General features: G+C 41.3%; 1 protein-coding gene across 1 annotated transcript; it reads right to left on the reverse strand.

The window, feature by feature from the left end:
* Positions 1–1,367: 1,367 nt before the first annotated feature.
* Positions 1,368–13,866, reverse strand: CDR2 (cerebellar degeneration related protein 2). Its single transcript, XM_054391216.1, has 5 exons — positions 13,788–13,866; positions 8,230–8,342; positions 3,512–3,660; positions 3,104–3,268; positions 1,368–2,235 (listed from the first exon to the last, which is right to left on the reverse strand). The coding sequence occupies exons 1-5, from the start codon at positions 13,864–13,866 to the stop codon at positions 1,368–1,370; spliced, it is 1,374 nt and encodes a 457-aa protein (XP_054247191.1).
* Positions 13,867–16,871: the final 3,005 nt, after the last annotated feature.

The following is a 16,871-nucleotide window of genomic DNA, read 5'->3' on the forward strand; positions in this document are numbered from 1 at the left end:
TACACAAGCTGAACAGGGTACAACATAAGGCAGATAGAACTGCAACAGCAGAGTTGAACTAAAGCTGAGAAGAAACTGACAACATTCTGTGTCAACTGTTTGGTCTATTGCATCAATTTGGACAAGTTGATTCCCAAGAACAGAAGACCAAATTGAGATGTAAGGTAAGCTTATAAGGAAAAGGACATGACCCTTCATTGTGCCTTCCCCACCCCCTGAATCTCTCTTAGCTTTTGTTTTCTTTGCATTTTGAAGCGGTTTTAAAGAACACACTTCTCATGTTCTTTGTTTTTCAGACTTGGAATACGTATTACGAATTATTAGGGAGTGGAGGAAGAGAGGACAAACCATGGTCCCCTGTTTGCAGTAGGATGTGTTCTGGCCAAGTTGTGTCTATCCTCCCAAGCTGCAGGCAGCCTGAAATAAGCTGATATGGGAGGCAATAGACAAAACAAGATAAGGTTTTATCTGGCCCATCTCCTTCAAGCACTTGGAGTTTGTGGTATGTAAGATTAAAAGCTATTCCACTACATCAATGCTACTACTAAGCTTAAATAGCTAAATTGCAACTTTCTATCTTACCAAATACACATAAAAATGGACTTTACAGACATTCCACCAAAGAACAGCAGATCCCAAAGAACATACATTATCAATTCACAGTATCTTGCCTTAAGACAAAGTGCCCTACTTACGAAACCATACCTAAAAAGCCACACAAACTTTACATCAAATCTTTTCTTAGTAGGAAGATAGTTACACTCATCTGTGGGAGAGCTTAGTGCATGAGATAATGTGCTATTGGCTTAAACCAAACACAGCACAGGCCACTGTGCCAGCTCTCTACCTTCCTGCCACAGCAAATTCAGCCAGACTGCTAGCTTCATTCTTGAGAAACCAGGAGAGACTGCCCATGACACTGGTTGGGGCTTTGGCTTGTTGATTTTCTACACAGATGTAGTTAAAGGGCTAAAGCATCACTGTGAACCAAAGGAAGCTTCAGCCTGGTTCCTGTGAGAACTACAGTACTGATTTCTTAATGCTCTTATTTTTGAAGTGAACTGAGGAAACCGGTGTCAGTTCCTGCTCTGGCCAGAGATTTAGTATGAAGTTGTAGTGTAATATTAAGCTAGTTTGTGTGACAGGGCTAAAGAACATTAAATCTATTGCTACATAGGTACAGGAGACTAGCTGTTGACTACCTAGCTTGTTAACTATGGGTCTACAAGCCAATTCAAAACATTCAATTTTGAGTGCTCAAGAAATACATCTGTATAAGGGGTCTTCTGACATTTGAATCAAGTTTTCCCCCTTCTTGACTAACAGATTAGTCATCAATAGAAAATGGGTTGTCAGCAAGTTCAGTGCTATGGCTGGGAGGAGAGAGACTTGTACTTAGCTCTATGTTCATCTATTTCTTCCTTTGTCTTCCTGATACAGCTAAAAATTTCCTTGAAGAGTGCTTTATATTCAGGAAGAGCATTTGTGGGAGAGTCATTTAGTTCCACATTTGTGAATTCTGGATTGCTAGCTGAAAGATCATACTGGGTAGTCCCCATGTTTAGGTCTTTGGAATACTGCTTCAGCGTTTGTACAGCCTTGTGTTTCAAGGAATCTTCATCCATTTGACACTTCTTTAGGAGTTCCTCGTACTTCACTTTCAGAGCATTGTACTGAGCATCAACTTCATTAAGTACAGAGATTCCTCGCTGCTTCACAGCTTCAGCTCTCCTAATACATGTTTCCTCATGGCCTCTTAGAATGTCTCCCCCTGCAGCACTGCTTAGGAAGTTCTCACTGCTGCTCCGTTTCAGTGCCTTCTTCTCAAGCTCTGATAAGGTCAGAAGTCCATCATCTGCTGGGCTCTGACCAAGCTCCCTTTCTAAAGACTCCTTGAATGAAATGAAAAAGGATTCTGGCACCAATTTTTCCACATTATGGAATGTGTTTTCAGACTGAAGTATCTGTCGCATTTCAGCTACTTCTACTTCTAGCTCCTCTGCACGAGCCCGATATAAGTCACTATCAACAAGCCTCTGTTCAAGGTCGCAGTTTTCTTTCACCATGAGACTATATTCTTCTTCCATTGTTACCCTCTTCTCTTTTTCTAGGTTAAGTTGGGCTTGCAGAACTGTTACTGCTTTTTTTAAGTTCTCATTTTCTTCTTCTATAGGACTTAGCTGACTATCCATCGAAGTAATCTTTTCTGCAAACACATGATCATAAACAAAATACCTGCAGAAATAAAATCAGTATTATCAAATGCAGAACTACAGCTGACCACACTTCCTAAAGCTTTCCTGTCCTGGGTAATTAATGACAGATTTAAACTGTGTGCTAACATAGCTCAAAGCATACATAGCAGTCACTGTACTAATCTAGCAGTCCAGGTAATAAACAGAACAGCAAATCAAGCCTCCCATCTTAAGCAGAATGGCAGCCCATTAATGGTTTCAAGCTGCAGACCTACAACTTAAGTTTAGATAAACACTGCCTCCCTGTATCACACAATACTTTGACACACCATTTTTTTCTACAGCAGTCCAACTCCTAGCTCTTGCCAATATTGATGGTGCCAGTTTCCAAATTGACAAGGCAGGTATTTCCACAAGCCTTTGGCAGTTTGAAGGAATCCACTGATCTTTCAAATTGCCAAGAAATAACTTGGCATCTGGACAAAACTGCTCTAAATTAAAAAAGCAGCCCAGATCCCCAGGCACCATTTTCCCATATTAAGCACTACTATAACCCGTTCAGGAAAGCTATTGCCAGAATGCTGCCTCCCTCAAAAAGAAAGTGACCCCTTCTTGGATGTCTCTGGATAGTTACAGAAAATAGTCTACATTTAAGGTGTTTGTGTTTGAGATTATCTGTATGAGTGCTTTTTATCTGACTGAAAAAAGAAGTGGAACCTGCACTCTCACATAAAGCCTAGCGTGGTCTAGAAGGAAACCAGCAGCAGTAGCCACACCACACAGTGCAGGACTGTGCAGGTATTGTGCCTGTTGAGAACCTTCTGCTAGCTTGTTTCTGTCTCGGTTTTTAAAGCTTTGCTTAAAATTGTTTCAGTATTCTCTTAACTACGCAAGGTAAAATGTCTTACTGGCGAAGGTCATACAGCTCCTTCAGACATGAGAAGCTATGCATTGATCTTGGCTGGTCAGATCTCTCATGGCTCATCCGACCTCGTCCAGTCTTTTTTAGTTCTTCTACTTGGCGTTGCAGGTCATCTATGTGTGTTTGCAGATTTTCAATAGTCTCTGTCAAACTAAAAGGTGAAAGACTGCTGTTAAAAACATTTGATTGTTTAGTCAAGGATATGGGAATTTCCCATCCCCTCAGAGTGTAGTTTCTTCTCTGAAGGCTGCTCTTTGTCCCCAAAGGACCTCTATTTAAAAGCTACCCTTTCAATTTAACACTATTGTACAACACTAGACACACTGCCATACACCTGGGCTGTTCTTTTTCACATTACCAACTGGGGAGGGCGGATCTAGTATAAGCTTTTTACCTTAATATCTTTTGTTGTGAGGCTCTACTTTCTGCAACTAGTTTTTGATTAGTGTCTTCTAGTTCTCTTGCCGTCACATCCAGCTGTTCATAGACTTTTGCATGCTGATCATTCATCTGACGCAAGAGCTCCACTTGCTTTGTGAGGTACTGCAAAACAGGATTGCTGTTACTAGCTGACACTTGAAACAAAGAGGACTACTCCTCTGCAGCTTTATGTGCATTTATAAGCTACTGAGTTTTAGAAATACAGATTCCAGTGGTTGCTTTGTGAGTGTTTGGCTGAAAAAGTGTTATCAGTAACTCAGATAATGAGCTTGCCTTTGTCATGGAGGTCAACCCAGGCTGATCAACCAGCCTTTTATCCATGGCTTGGTTGTGCAAGCGACACTTATCTCTCCTTGCTGCAGCCTGGCTTTTGCCAGTACCCAGCCCCTGGGTTGGTCTGTACTGCACTTGTCACTGATAGAGCCTAGAATCCAGACTTCAACATAGCTCTTAGCTATCCACAGAGTTCTTCTAGTGGGCCCCAATAGCAATCTTCTAACAGTGTTGATCCAATGATTTTCTTAGCATTAAAACTGAAATATTGGGTAGCACCGTCTGTCATTAAATTTCTTTTCAGCTGACCTAAGTTCTTGCAGTCCGAGGCAGCATTAGAGTCAGCAGAACAGAATTCAGGTTGTGGTGACACTTAAGACAGTATGAGGGCTACTATGCGTCAGGAAGTATAATCTAATTATTGAATTCAATCTTTAGTTACCTACAGGGAGCTATTCCAGTAACTGAAATCTCAAATAAAGGTCTCCTGCCTTTTTTTAAAAAAATAAAGCTCTACATTAAGTATTACCATGAGAACTGGTTTTACAATTAACAACAGACAATTTTGTTTCATGAAAAAAAAAAAACCAAAACGTTACAAAGCTTGGAATTCTCAGTCTCAAAGCAGTTAACAGTCACCTAAGGCTCTTAATACAAGTGTCTTATATTGTCCCACCCAGGACAGGACCCTTCCAATTCTAAAAATCTACCCCAGAGTTTGTATCACAGAATCACAGAGACTTGAACAAAACCCCTAACATTTTACACCTGAAATACCTCTGTCTTACACTGGATATATTTCTTGCAATGTGCTACTCAGTGAAAAGGGCACTTCAAGTAGGAACATCCAGCAGCCTTCTAGGCATTATTCACTTTAGGCCTGTTACATACTCAAAACTTCTAATATTCTACTTAACCTTTTACCTCATTAAAAGATTGATGGGTTTACATTTTAGGCAATTTAAGAACAGATAATAAGCTAATCTAGGACTAGTAACCGTTCCATACAGACTTCTAGAAGATCAACATGATAGCAGTTGGCTGGATCCTTTTGTAGCCTGTGCACACATGACAGGATTTACACAGAAATAGTACATGGATTAGCAGCAGAATCTCAATGTGACCCATTTCAGATTAACTTTCCCTATTGGTTATTCTCAGAAGGGGCTGGAGATCTTTAGATTTTCATCAGCAATACAAGCCTTTGGTGCCATAATTAGGTGTTTCCACTTATTACAATGAGCTTTTGCAGAAGTTTTAGATGACTGGGAGAGGTGAAGCACCATTTTCTCCACCTTGTGTCTCCACTATGTTCAGTGCCAGGGTCAAGTTATACCGGGGTGTAAAGAGACCACCAAAACAAACTATAGACATGGTAGTGGATACTTTGGAAGTTCACATTCATGCTACCTCCCCTGCAACCAAGCACCTAACATGAAGCAGCAGTTGAGACTTCTTGCATTCTACCACAAGAAGGCAAATGTCACTATTTCTGACTTAGCAGAACCAAGAACAGATGCAGACAAGAATAAAGCTGCCCTTTCAATCCAGCATTTATTACCTCTAGTGATTAGTTAGTAGCACACGTGGCAGCACAGAGGTCAGATATAATGATCCAAGGCTGTAAAATGCTCAATATGTTAGCATTTAATATATTAGATGTAATCTTAAGCATCCCAAAGCCTTTGACCCTTCCTTTTCAGTGCAAAGTAGTATCATATTTCAGAATGATTTCCTAGCCATTTTTAGACTTTGCTACCCATAAGATGTGAATTAATAGGAAAAAAATCCAAATATTTACACTTCTATTGCACTGAAAAAGGCAGTCAAAAAACCAGCAGAGTAGCTACAGGAACAGCTGAAAGATCATATTTAGCTTAGAGGCCAGCACTTGAAATTGAGGACCAATCAAGCACAGAGACTGGCTGTGCCACTTGGACACATGTCCTGTGCAGAAGGGCATCCTGCATTCCCACAGAAGAAGAAATACAGGGATGAAAATAACTGCTTTGACCAGCTAAAGAGTACTGTACCTTCCACATGCTAATTTTATTCCCATTTGTTTCAGTGAACTCCTGTAACAGTCCCTTGTGCCATTAAGCTAATACATTCAGTTCCTCCACCTTGAGGTTCTCTTTGGGGATTTGAAGAGGAGGTTCATTTGATTTTTCCCTTTTCTACCAGAAATCCAGATGCAAGACACTTCTTTAGAGGAAAAAAAGTCTTGAGTTGCTATTACACTTTTAAACTGCACTGAGAAAATACAGAGGATTAGGACAGGTGGAACTGAGAAGACAGCGTGTTACTATGGCAGGCATGAATACAGTTGGCAGGTTCTTTGACTTAAGACAGCCAGTTGGGCAAATAAAGGTGCAGGTACTATTTATATGTCAGAAGCATCACAAAAACTGTTCTCTCACCACTCTCCCCCTTCCTCTTAGAGGGAGCTACTAGGACAACCCAATATACACTCATACCCTTGCTGGGGAGAGGAGGAAGGAGCAGAAAGTATCAGATAAAGCATTCAAAAAGTAGTATTGTACAAGTCTTTTTGGTTTTGGTTTTCTGGGTGTTTTTTGGTTGGTTTTGTTTTTTTTTTTTTTATTTTTTTTTAATTGTCTAAGCAAAGCAAGGTATTGAGAGAATAAATTAGTCTTTCACTGTCTAAACATACTTGACCCTGCAACACACCAACTATATATGTATCCCTCTTGGAAGGATACTTCTCACCACTTTTGGTGCTAAAGCTCCCTTATAAGGTCAATGAACACTAACCCAGAAATAATACAGCAAATAAACTGGCTTAAACCAACAGGATGTTGCATCCTTAATGGCAATAAGCTGTTTCTAAGATGAACATAGCTTAGCAGTAATATATCTTCCATATTTCAAGATAGCATTAAAACACAGCTGCCTTTTAAGTAGCTACACTCAATGAGCCAGGTTAGTTAGCTAACACAAAAGTTATGCTGTGTTATTTCAAAAGGTGTTGTACCTGCATTAAACACTTCCTTAAACATGGTTGCTCATACAGGTGCTGAACCTTAAGCAGAACGTTGTAGAGCACCTTGAAGTGTTTGTCCTCTCTAGATCTTAAGAATTAATGTTTTTATAAAAACCATCCATAGCAATCAGTTACTGTGAGTCTCTGCGTAAGTAAACACGTTTTTTGTAATGCTATGGCACTCATAATTACCAGCCATTCCAACTGTATCACCACATAGGATAACAAAGATGACATTCAGCACAAAATAGAGGAAAACAACCAATGTATTAAGTATAAAACAAAAATACTCAAAACAAACCCAGAAATTGTGCATCACAATAAAAAAACTGCTGCATTGGTGTGAACAGGAGATGTTTAAAGACACGTATACTAGCTATACATTTTTAAGTATTAAGTTTAGTATCCTTTATGTTACCTGCTACCACTCTACAAGTGACAAATATTTTAAGTTATAGACTGCAACTGTAAAAAATCCACACCCCACCCATAACTGCCTTATTACTGCTTGCACAAAGGAGTTGTGTGAAAATCTGGTGTATGCCAGTCACAGCCTGTTCCCTGTGACTCGTACTAGAACCAAACTGAAATGCTGACTACGTTTCCAATAGGTTGTCAGTCAAAGTACTGAATATTTAATAATTTAATTAGAGACCATGCATCGCCCTCTAATAGCTGAAAAAATTCATTATGCTGACAAATGCTAGGTCTGCAAGAGCACAAGTGATATTAAAAGGAAAAAGGAAAAAAGAAGACAGACATGGGCAAAAATAGCCAGGTTTTTCCACCAAGTAACACAAAGATGGGTGGTTTTGAAATGGTGCTTATGATTCACACACCCCTCAAAAATACAGAGCAATATATCTACTACATCCCATATTTAGATATTATTTAAGTATTTAGGGTTGGATTTTTTTTATTTCCCCTCTTTTTTTTTCCCCCCTTTAAACTGAAATAGGCTTTATCTCTCTTTACCACAAATCAGATTGTACTTAAATCTCTCTCCTGCATTTATTAGCATTTAAATTTCAGTGTGGTAACCACTCACATCATCATATAATAATTTAAATGACTAACCTATTCTTCATATCATTTAATGTCATTTTACCTGGGCAAGGTCAGCAAAGCTTAGCAATGAAGTAACTGAACTTTTCTGTGTGAAACAAAAAAATGCCATTCATTTGTCATTAAACAAGCCAAATCCAACATGAAGTTCAATGGCACAAAGCTTCCACTAATCAAGAGAAACAGTTCTAACAATGACCAAGTCTATAGAGGTTTTCAGTGTTTTTCTTTAAGGTGTCCATCAGATGTCAACAAATTCAAATCTCAGTTTATGTGCTATCACGTTTCTGGTCTAGATGCTTTAATATTTGCATCCCTTAAATATTTACCTCTATCTCCTGCAGTTGCTCTTGATTTGTTGCATACATTTGCTGTAAAGATTCTTCTAGCTCAGTGTTACGGTCCAGCAGTGTCTTCCCAAGCTCAGCAGCAAGGTGAAGATCTAAACAAAGAAATCGCGTTTGCACTTAAAATTAGAAAGAGAGTACTATAATCTAATTTAAAGGCATGTCAATAAATACTTGAGGTGATCTTTATTGTTGTAACTACTCTAAGTTATGTCATTACCCAAAAATAAAATTAGCTTACACCCAAGCAGAACATTCATATACCATAATGCAAATCAGTCCTGAAACCCAGAAGATGCTCTTATTTCATGAAGTTTCCTTAGTTCCTCCTTTGGTTCTTTAGCCACAGGTCAGACCCATCCAGCCATCTTCTCTGTACTTCCCACTATGCACCTACCACTGCACCAGCATCTCTGCCCAAGGTGTTTGTCAGCTACACTTCACCATGTTTACAGCACTCAGCTCTCAGAAGAATAAGCATAAAAGATCCTGTAAACGGATAGCTAGACCCAGGTCAAAGCTGACTGCACTCTTACTTACTTTGCTGTTCTTTCTCATTACCCTTTCACCAAGGGGGCTCAGCTCATACAGGATCGAAATGCTAAATGAAAGTTTCAGATGCTTTTTATGGTGGGACAGTAATATTTTTTTTAAATGGAGCTATTTTTTTTCCAGCTCAAACCCAGGAGACAAGAATTGTTTTATGTGCTCCAAACCAGATTTTTTTTAATGTCATTTACTCTCAGGTACTTAATCTTAATTTCACTTCAGTCATCTTCAATCACCTTCAGGGTGCTGTGACTGTATTTGTTTCAAATTAAGTAGTAAGTCATCTGAACATTCAGTTGCTTTCTAAAGGCAAAAGCTTGGTATTTGTTCAACATCAGTAGTGCTAGATATTCCATACTATGTTTAAAGACACTTGGAATTTAAAAGCTAACATAATGCTACCACAAATCAATCGCAATGCTGTCACTAAAATTGTCATTACACTGCGCAAGGTCTTATGTGTTAAAAATTCAACAGATTTCTAAAAATCTCTAATTTTCCACCTCCTTCCCATCCCCTGGACCATGACCAGGTTGTCTCTCCTGCATGCATGCAATAGAATCTTGGTAGTTTTCACACAGAACTAGTATCACTAATGGGAAAGAAACAGAAAAGTCAAGAAAATCTTCATTTGCTTCAAGACGACTTAAGATTAATATGTAACAGACATGTATTGCATCATCAGTAGTTGCAGGTAGAAAACACATTCAATTTTCACTTGATGGAGATGCCCTCGTTTTAACGTGTTATCTTACCTCTTTCCTGCCCTTTCCCAGTTACCTTATCAGCTGGTCACTGTAATAGATAGCACACTGTTCCAAGATTGCTTTGAGCTAACCTTCCGTTTGGCAGCCTGTACATAAGCCAAAGATCGAATGCAGACTTACAAGGACAAGTGAGTAGGAGTGTTTGTGTATTAAGTTGTAGATATGCAGTTCTGACAAACAGCAGCTGTGGTGTTCTTGATACATTCTTTACAGCTACATTGCACTGATTCCTACCTTAGGGTCAGTTTCTTAGAGTAAATGCTATAAAAATTAAATAAATAAATAAATAAATCACACTGCATAGAAGTTCTTCCCAGTTGCAAAAGATGCATGTCTAGACTGACATGGCATACTGATCTTTACTTAGGAGTTGATCCTCACATAGCTTTTTCATTGTAACACCACTTGTTAGGAAAGACAGCCTGTTCTAGAGCTGGGGTTTAAAGTCTTTCGATGTCCAAGGCATCCTGCTTAAGTTTTTCGTATTTTTAAACAGAGATTGTATGTTGTTTACCCATGGACAGGAAAACTCCCAGTCAAACACCAAGCTATTTGTTATACCACATTACAGAACACTGATCTTCAAATCCAGTCAATCTGTCATCCTATATAAAACTGAGTCCTGATCCACAAGTCTCATACGACACAAATCTTTACTAGGAGCCACAGTCTTTAAAGCTACTCATCAATACTGGTACCATTCAAGGCAAAGACTAAATAGTCCATTCTTTTATTTTAATAGAGTAAGAGCTTTAGAGCAGCTTTAGGATTATGGTAGAGACGCATAGTGCATAATGGAATTACTTGCTGCCATTTCGCTTCCCAAAGTGAAAGTTTGTTTTGATGTTTAAGTACATTTAAGAGTTCATAGTTCAATTCTTAAATGCTGCCTCCTGTCCTAAATCAAGTAGCACATACCACACACATTACTTTGAATACCATGTGAGTAATAGAATTCATGTCATTATATTTACACACTCATTCTGTTCATTAGAATGGCAGAAGCACAAATGAGTTACTACGGGAAAAGCATGCTATTCTATCATTAAGGCAGTTTGTTTCTGAGGGGGAGAAATGGAAGAGCTCAGGAGCATGCAATAAAACCTAACTCCTGCCCCTAGAAAGCATAAGAACTGAAACAATTTCACCTCTTCTAAAATAATTTGCTTTGCATCCATTTTTCTACATTAAAGTACCTACAAGCCCTATAAAGGGGAGGTTCTCCAGATACAGAAAGAAAACAGTTGATTTACATTTCTTTTGCAGAGTTTCTGTACAATACTAGAAGCACACTGCGTTTTCTGTTGTAAATTTATGGAAAGTAACAGCTACGTTCTGCCACAGACACATTTTTCCTTTCTACCATGAAGATGTAAGCAGAGAGGTTTTTAATAATGCAAACTGCATACGTGCAGATCTTCAGATCTTCCTTTTAGTAAATCTGATCTGTTGTACCAGTGTTTAAAAGTTCCATCAGAAATGTCTAAATCAAAACATCAATGATAGGTCTTCTGTGATGTTAAACAGCCTTCACTTACCAGCCCTTCTCAACAATCTCTTCTGACAGTTTTATTATAATTGAGAAAAAAATAGAAAATTTTTCATAACCCACCTAAAAAAATGATTCAGAGAATTTTAAGTTTAAAAAGTAAGCCTGTTCTTTTCAACAACAAAATGCAGTATTGGAAGATATAGATAGATAGATAGATTAGATAGATAGATTAGATAGATAGATTAGATAGATAGATTAGATAGATAGAAGGAAGACTGGTTGAAGTTTACCTAACCATAAAATTAAACCGGTATTTTTAATTTTTATTGGGTTTTTACTTAGCTTCGTATTTCCTACTCCATGTTCAGATTTCCCTCTGTTCTGTTAAAGTGACTAACAGCAAGATGTAAAAAGAGCAGTCATATAAAAGAATTTTTTCAAAGGTCAGCATACTGCAGCACAACATAGACATTACAGAAGGAAGGAAAGCTGTTCCCATCCTTAAAAGAATTCCATGAGCATTCTGTTTTCATGAACTGCATGCCAGAAAAGCCCACCTCCATTGTCAAAGCAAAAGCTTTTGGTGCATACAAAGACTGTCAAAGTTTTTTCCAAAATCCTACCCTAACTTTACATTTCAAAGACTGTCTGACAAGGGCTAGAAGCTTGTTTCACGGTGCTGCCCAATGTTTTACAACCTAGGTTTTCTCATAAAGTACTCCACAACTTTTAAATATGCACTGATTGTTTGGATTGTGAAAAGCTTCAAGAGACCTTGATAAGCAATCTTACTACTTTGTTTACATACGTTGGTATTGCTTAGTGTTAGGAGAAGGAAGGAGTATCTTTCAGACTCCAGGAATAAAGTGTTAAACAGAACATTTTAAAAACCATTCATGTAAAAAATTTCTTCTTTGCATTTTCAACTTGCCCATCAGTTTATTTTCCTCCTTTGCCTTTTGGCAAGGCTATCAGTCACTTTTGTTTAGGCTTGCAAACAGATAATCCCCAGAAAAACATTGTTCAACTGTTGAGAACATTAACAAACCCTCAAAGTGCAGGAACCTCTAGAGGGGAATACTGTTTTTTAAAAGCTGAAAGCAGAGAGCCAAATGGTGAATACTTCACTCATTTCAGTTAAAAAGTAAAATCAAAGAAACATCAATAAGGTAAGAAGTCAGTTGCTATACATTTTGAAGTCTCTTGGTAGGTCTTCTACCACATAAACACTGACAGAGTGAAAAACATTGCTAAACCAGAGTATTCAAATTTTCAACACTCTTCCCTTTGACAGCAAAACTACGATTTCAGAATCTTACTTAAATTGATTGGTTTATATCCTAGAGCCATGAAAACATCTATTTTGAGTGAGAAGCAACTAAATACAGCTTTCAAGCAGTTATTTTATAGTGAAAGCATACAATTAGAACTATTCCTGTCTCAAAGTTTCTGTCATCAGATGCCTGATTTCAGTGTGAAAACTGCTTGGCTGGGAAGAGCTTTCAGCAGCATTTCCCTTTGTGGTTTATAGTACAATACTACCTATGTATCCCAAGATTTAATATACTTCGATGTAAAAGCTGAAAGCACAAGGCTGGAGCAGGTCTGCAGGAAGCCACTTCACGGCTTTGAGCTGGCCTTTTAAAACGCTCATGATTAATAACAAAAAATAGAACTAAGTAAATACCAGTCGTAAATACCACTAAGCTGTTAAGGAAATTGCACATTCTTTCCATATCATGTCTGTAAAATATTTTTAGTCCAATTATACTTTGTGTATTCCTGTGACTCTTTCATGATCTGTTAAATGAGAAAAAGATTAAGCTCCTGCACGTAGCGTTCAAGACTATTGACTGACATACAGGAGCTAGACACATACAATTCTGATGCATAGCGGAGTTGTGTATTTTAAGAAGAAAGCCTGGAAAGATTGTAACAATGGACCTGCAGTTTATTGAACACAGCGACGTTTACAACTTCAGCGACTGGAAGCCGCTACAAAAAGGGCTCAACATGGCACAATACAGCAACCCACGCCGATACTTGCACCGCCCGCTATTTCCAGCGCCTACCCTAAACATCTGCCTGACCTACTGTCAAGGTGTAACTTTTCGGAGCCGTTTCCCTCCCTCACTCCTGGGCGGAGAGGAACCCAGGCACAATTCAACTCGGCTGCAGCAACCCCTTCCGTCAAACAAAGCCGGCCGCAATCCCCACTCTTTATCAATAACAGCGATTTCTCTGCCTACGCGCCCAAGGCGGCGGGAAGCGTGGCCTTGCAGCCGGCAGTCTGGGCTCCCCTCGACAGTCGCAGGGCGGCACATGCCCCGCTCCCGTCACCCCGCGACCCTCACTAGCGGGCCTCGGCCCCCAGGCGCCCTTCCCGCCGCCCCGCCCGAGCGCTCGGAGTCCCTCTGGGCTCCGCACGGCTGTTGTGGTGGCTTCCCTGCTCCCGCCGCCCTCTTCCCTCATACGCCGTCCTCACTACAGCTCCTTCTCTCACACGCCTTCCTGACAGCTCCCCGCCGTCCCTTCCCTCACAAGCCCTCCTCGATATACCCCCTTCTCTCACACGCCCCCCGCGGCATCTCATGGCCCCTTCTCACATGCCCTCCTCACTATGGCCCCTTCCCTCACACGCCCTCCTCGACGCAGCCCCCGCCCTCACACGCCCCCCGCGGCGCCGGCTTCCCCACTGTCCGCCGCCGCTCCCTCTCCCCCACCCGACTCACCTTGCTGCAGGTCTTGCTGGTCGTACCACGGCTCATCCTCGCGGATCTCGAACTCCTCCACTAGGCTGTCGGCCAGCATCGCGCCCCTTCCCCTCACGGCGCGACGGCAGGACGAAGCGGCAGCGACCGCGCCAACTCCCCTCGTGCCAAGCGACGGCGGGGCAGGGCAAGCCGGCAACCGCTCCGCTCCTTAAAAGCCGCCTCCGGCCATTGCCGAGCGTTTCCGGACTTAGCCGAATCTCTCCCCCTTCTGGTCGGGCTGCGCGAAGCTGCCGGCGGCAACGTGGCAAGCTGGAACCACCCGCCCACTGTCTCCCCGCGATTCAAACACAACACCCTCACCTCCCCGACGGAGAGCCAATGGGAATCTGCCCGCCAGACAGATCGAAAGGAGTCTAGGCCAATAGCAAAGCTGATTCATATCAAGATGCCAATGAGAGCGAAGAGAAGGTTGGCCCGGACTAATTACACCCCGCCCAACAGGCGGCTGCGCAGCCTCCAGTCAGAGGAGGTGGGTTAGTGCCTATTGAGTGGGGTGGTGGATGCTGGGGTTCTGAGGGGTTAATGGCGGGAGTGGTTTTTGTGGGGTATTCCGGTGGGTCTGCGGCGGAGCAGAGTAGGTACAGTGTGACTTAGCGTAAAGAGCGTTGGACCTCTTAGTTGCCCTGTGCCGGGAGTCCCTAGAGAATGATGAGGGAAGAGTGTCTGGAGGATTCGGCCCCCGAGTTGCGGCTCTTCACCGGCGTCGCGTACAGGTGTGGGCCGCGTACCTGCCGCCTCCTATGGGAGCCTTGGCACTGGAGCGCGGAAGGGAGGGAAAGCGTAGCCCCACTAGAACATGCGGCGTGGCAGCTGTCCTCATATTGGAAAGGGCCATGTCCGTTCCCGCGTGTCGCCCGGGCGGGCACCGCTCTCTGTTGCCTCTTTTCCTTACATGGAAGAGGGAGCCGCGTCCCGTATCTGGGGAGCTGTTGAGGAAAAAGCAGCTCCGTTTTCCCAGCTTTAACAGACTCCCACCTCCAGACTTTCACCTCTGAAGTTTCCAGAGGCCCCCTGCCTCGTGGGACTCGGCTTCACAGCGCTTGGGCAGCCGCAACTGTGCGAGCTGGCGGGGCCGCGGCACTCAACCAGAGTTACTTGTCCTTTGGGTCTTCCCACTCCAAGTGCTTTCTGTTTGGGTCTCCCCAGTTTCCCCTCAGTGTTACCCTTCAAGACCAGGAAAGCGTTTATTCATACTTATGTCTTAGTGTGGTTCAAGTCATGGAAGAAAGATGAGGACGGCACCTGTGGCCAACCAGTTTGTCCGGACTGTGAGCATTACACTGCAGTTTGGGACCCAGCACAGCGTGATGTCAGCTACTGTGCTTCAGTACTGTGCTCCAGGATCCACTTTTCTTCTTTAGACTCGCATTCGAGTTTCTTCTTCGAGCTCTGGGAGAAATGGCAGCAATACCATTCTGTGTCTCACTGGGTCAATCTGTTCTTTTGGCTCGTCTGCGTTAACACAGTGGTAGCCACTAGACGTTTCTGAAACTGATGTGCCTTCCGTGAGTCACAAAATGTCAACACCTGTGCTTTAACCTATTCAACATAAGGGCAGAGTATTGAGGGGAGGGAACACTCATGCATGATTGCATTGTAGTACAATTAAAGAGCACATCTGGGAAAGGAAGTGTGGTACCTCAACTTCTAATTGAACCTGTTTCATACACAAGGTACTGGGCTGGATGTAACAATTAGGGTAAAAGGTTGTGTCAGATCCTGCCTATTAGTCATGGCATTGGAGACCTGTTTACACATGGTTAGAAGGTTTTTGTTGAAGACACTTCAATTTATTTTCAAATCTTCTGAAGCTGAGAGACTTTGTGTGTATGTATGTATGTAGGAAGGAATCGAGGCAAATACAATTTCAGAAATGACTGTTAGTTTGCTTGTAATGTTAGTGTGAAGCACAGTTGTTCTTGGTGGTCATGGAATCTGAGAGAGTCTCCCAGTTCTCCACTTGAAGACCCATGCAGTGGGCTCCAGGAAGAAACAAATGAAATGTCTACCTTTCCAAAGTCTTAATAAAGCACTTCATGAAGTGTCTTTGTGAAGGCCTGAACTTGCATTTCTTTAAAAAGAAATAGTGACACTTGTCAATGACATACTTCAATGACTTGCATGGTTAGTAATGTCAAACTTATTTTTAAAAACAACCATTTCAAATGAGCATCTCTTGAATAATCTCACTTTACATTTTAGGTTTCTCAGTAGAAGTTTGTGAAACCAATCTTGAAACAGACAAGCACAATTTAATTGCCTGACAATGCAATTGTCTGTAGCTCTGAGAAATACCAACTCTGAAAATATATACCACAATCATCCTTCTCAGTCAGATTGTGACAAATAAATTTGCTTCAGGAAAAAAAAAATAATTCAAGTTGTTTGTCAGTTTTGGCTTTTTTCCTACCTGTAAAGTGATCTACTCTGCATGTTTTTTCATATTGGAGCACCTTAAACATGTATGCAAAATGCACCTGCATTTTATTTGCTCTTCGGGAGTTCATTTTCTGTGTTGGGGGTGGGGAAGAGGTGTGTGGAAAAACTGCTGTTCCATCATCTGCCTTACCATCTTTCCTCACAGCACCCTGTCTTCAGCCACTTGGTAAACCACAGGAAGTTTGGAAACAGCCTTGGTTTTCATTTCCTGTTTCTTTCGTGGTCATTTTTATGAGGAGTTCAGGGAGTTGCTTATAGATCTGCTTATCAAGCTGAACAAGCAGATATTCAAACAGTATCTTGATGTATATTTCAAAATTGTATTTAGGATAAAGTTGTTAATATGCAGAGGAGCAAAATGTGGACTATTGACAAAAAGCAGGTTGTAAAGCTCTGGAGTTAGTATGCATAGTAAGAAATTTGAACCAGAAGGATCTCTAAATTTATGATAGACAACTGCCTTCAAATAGATGTCAAGATTGATAAAGCCACAGTTAAAAGCAGATCCTTTTGAGACATATTTTTATATTGGTCTTAACAGACTCAAGCTGACAGGACTAGCTCTAGGTAGCCACTACTCTGCTTTAAAAGGCAGAAGCTTCC

Source organism: Indicator indicator, chromosome 22 (assembly GCF_027791375.1).
Source record: "Indicator indicator isolate 239-I01 chromosome 22, UM_Iind_1.1, whole genome shotgun sequence".
Taxonomy (NCBI): domain Eukaryota; kingdom Metazoa; phylum Chordata; class Aves; order Piciformes; family Indicatoridae; genus Indicator; species Indicator indicator.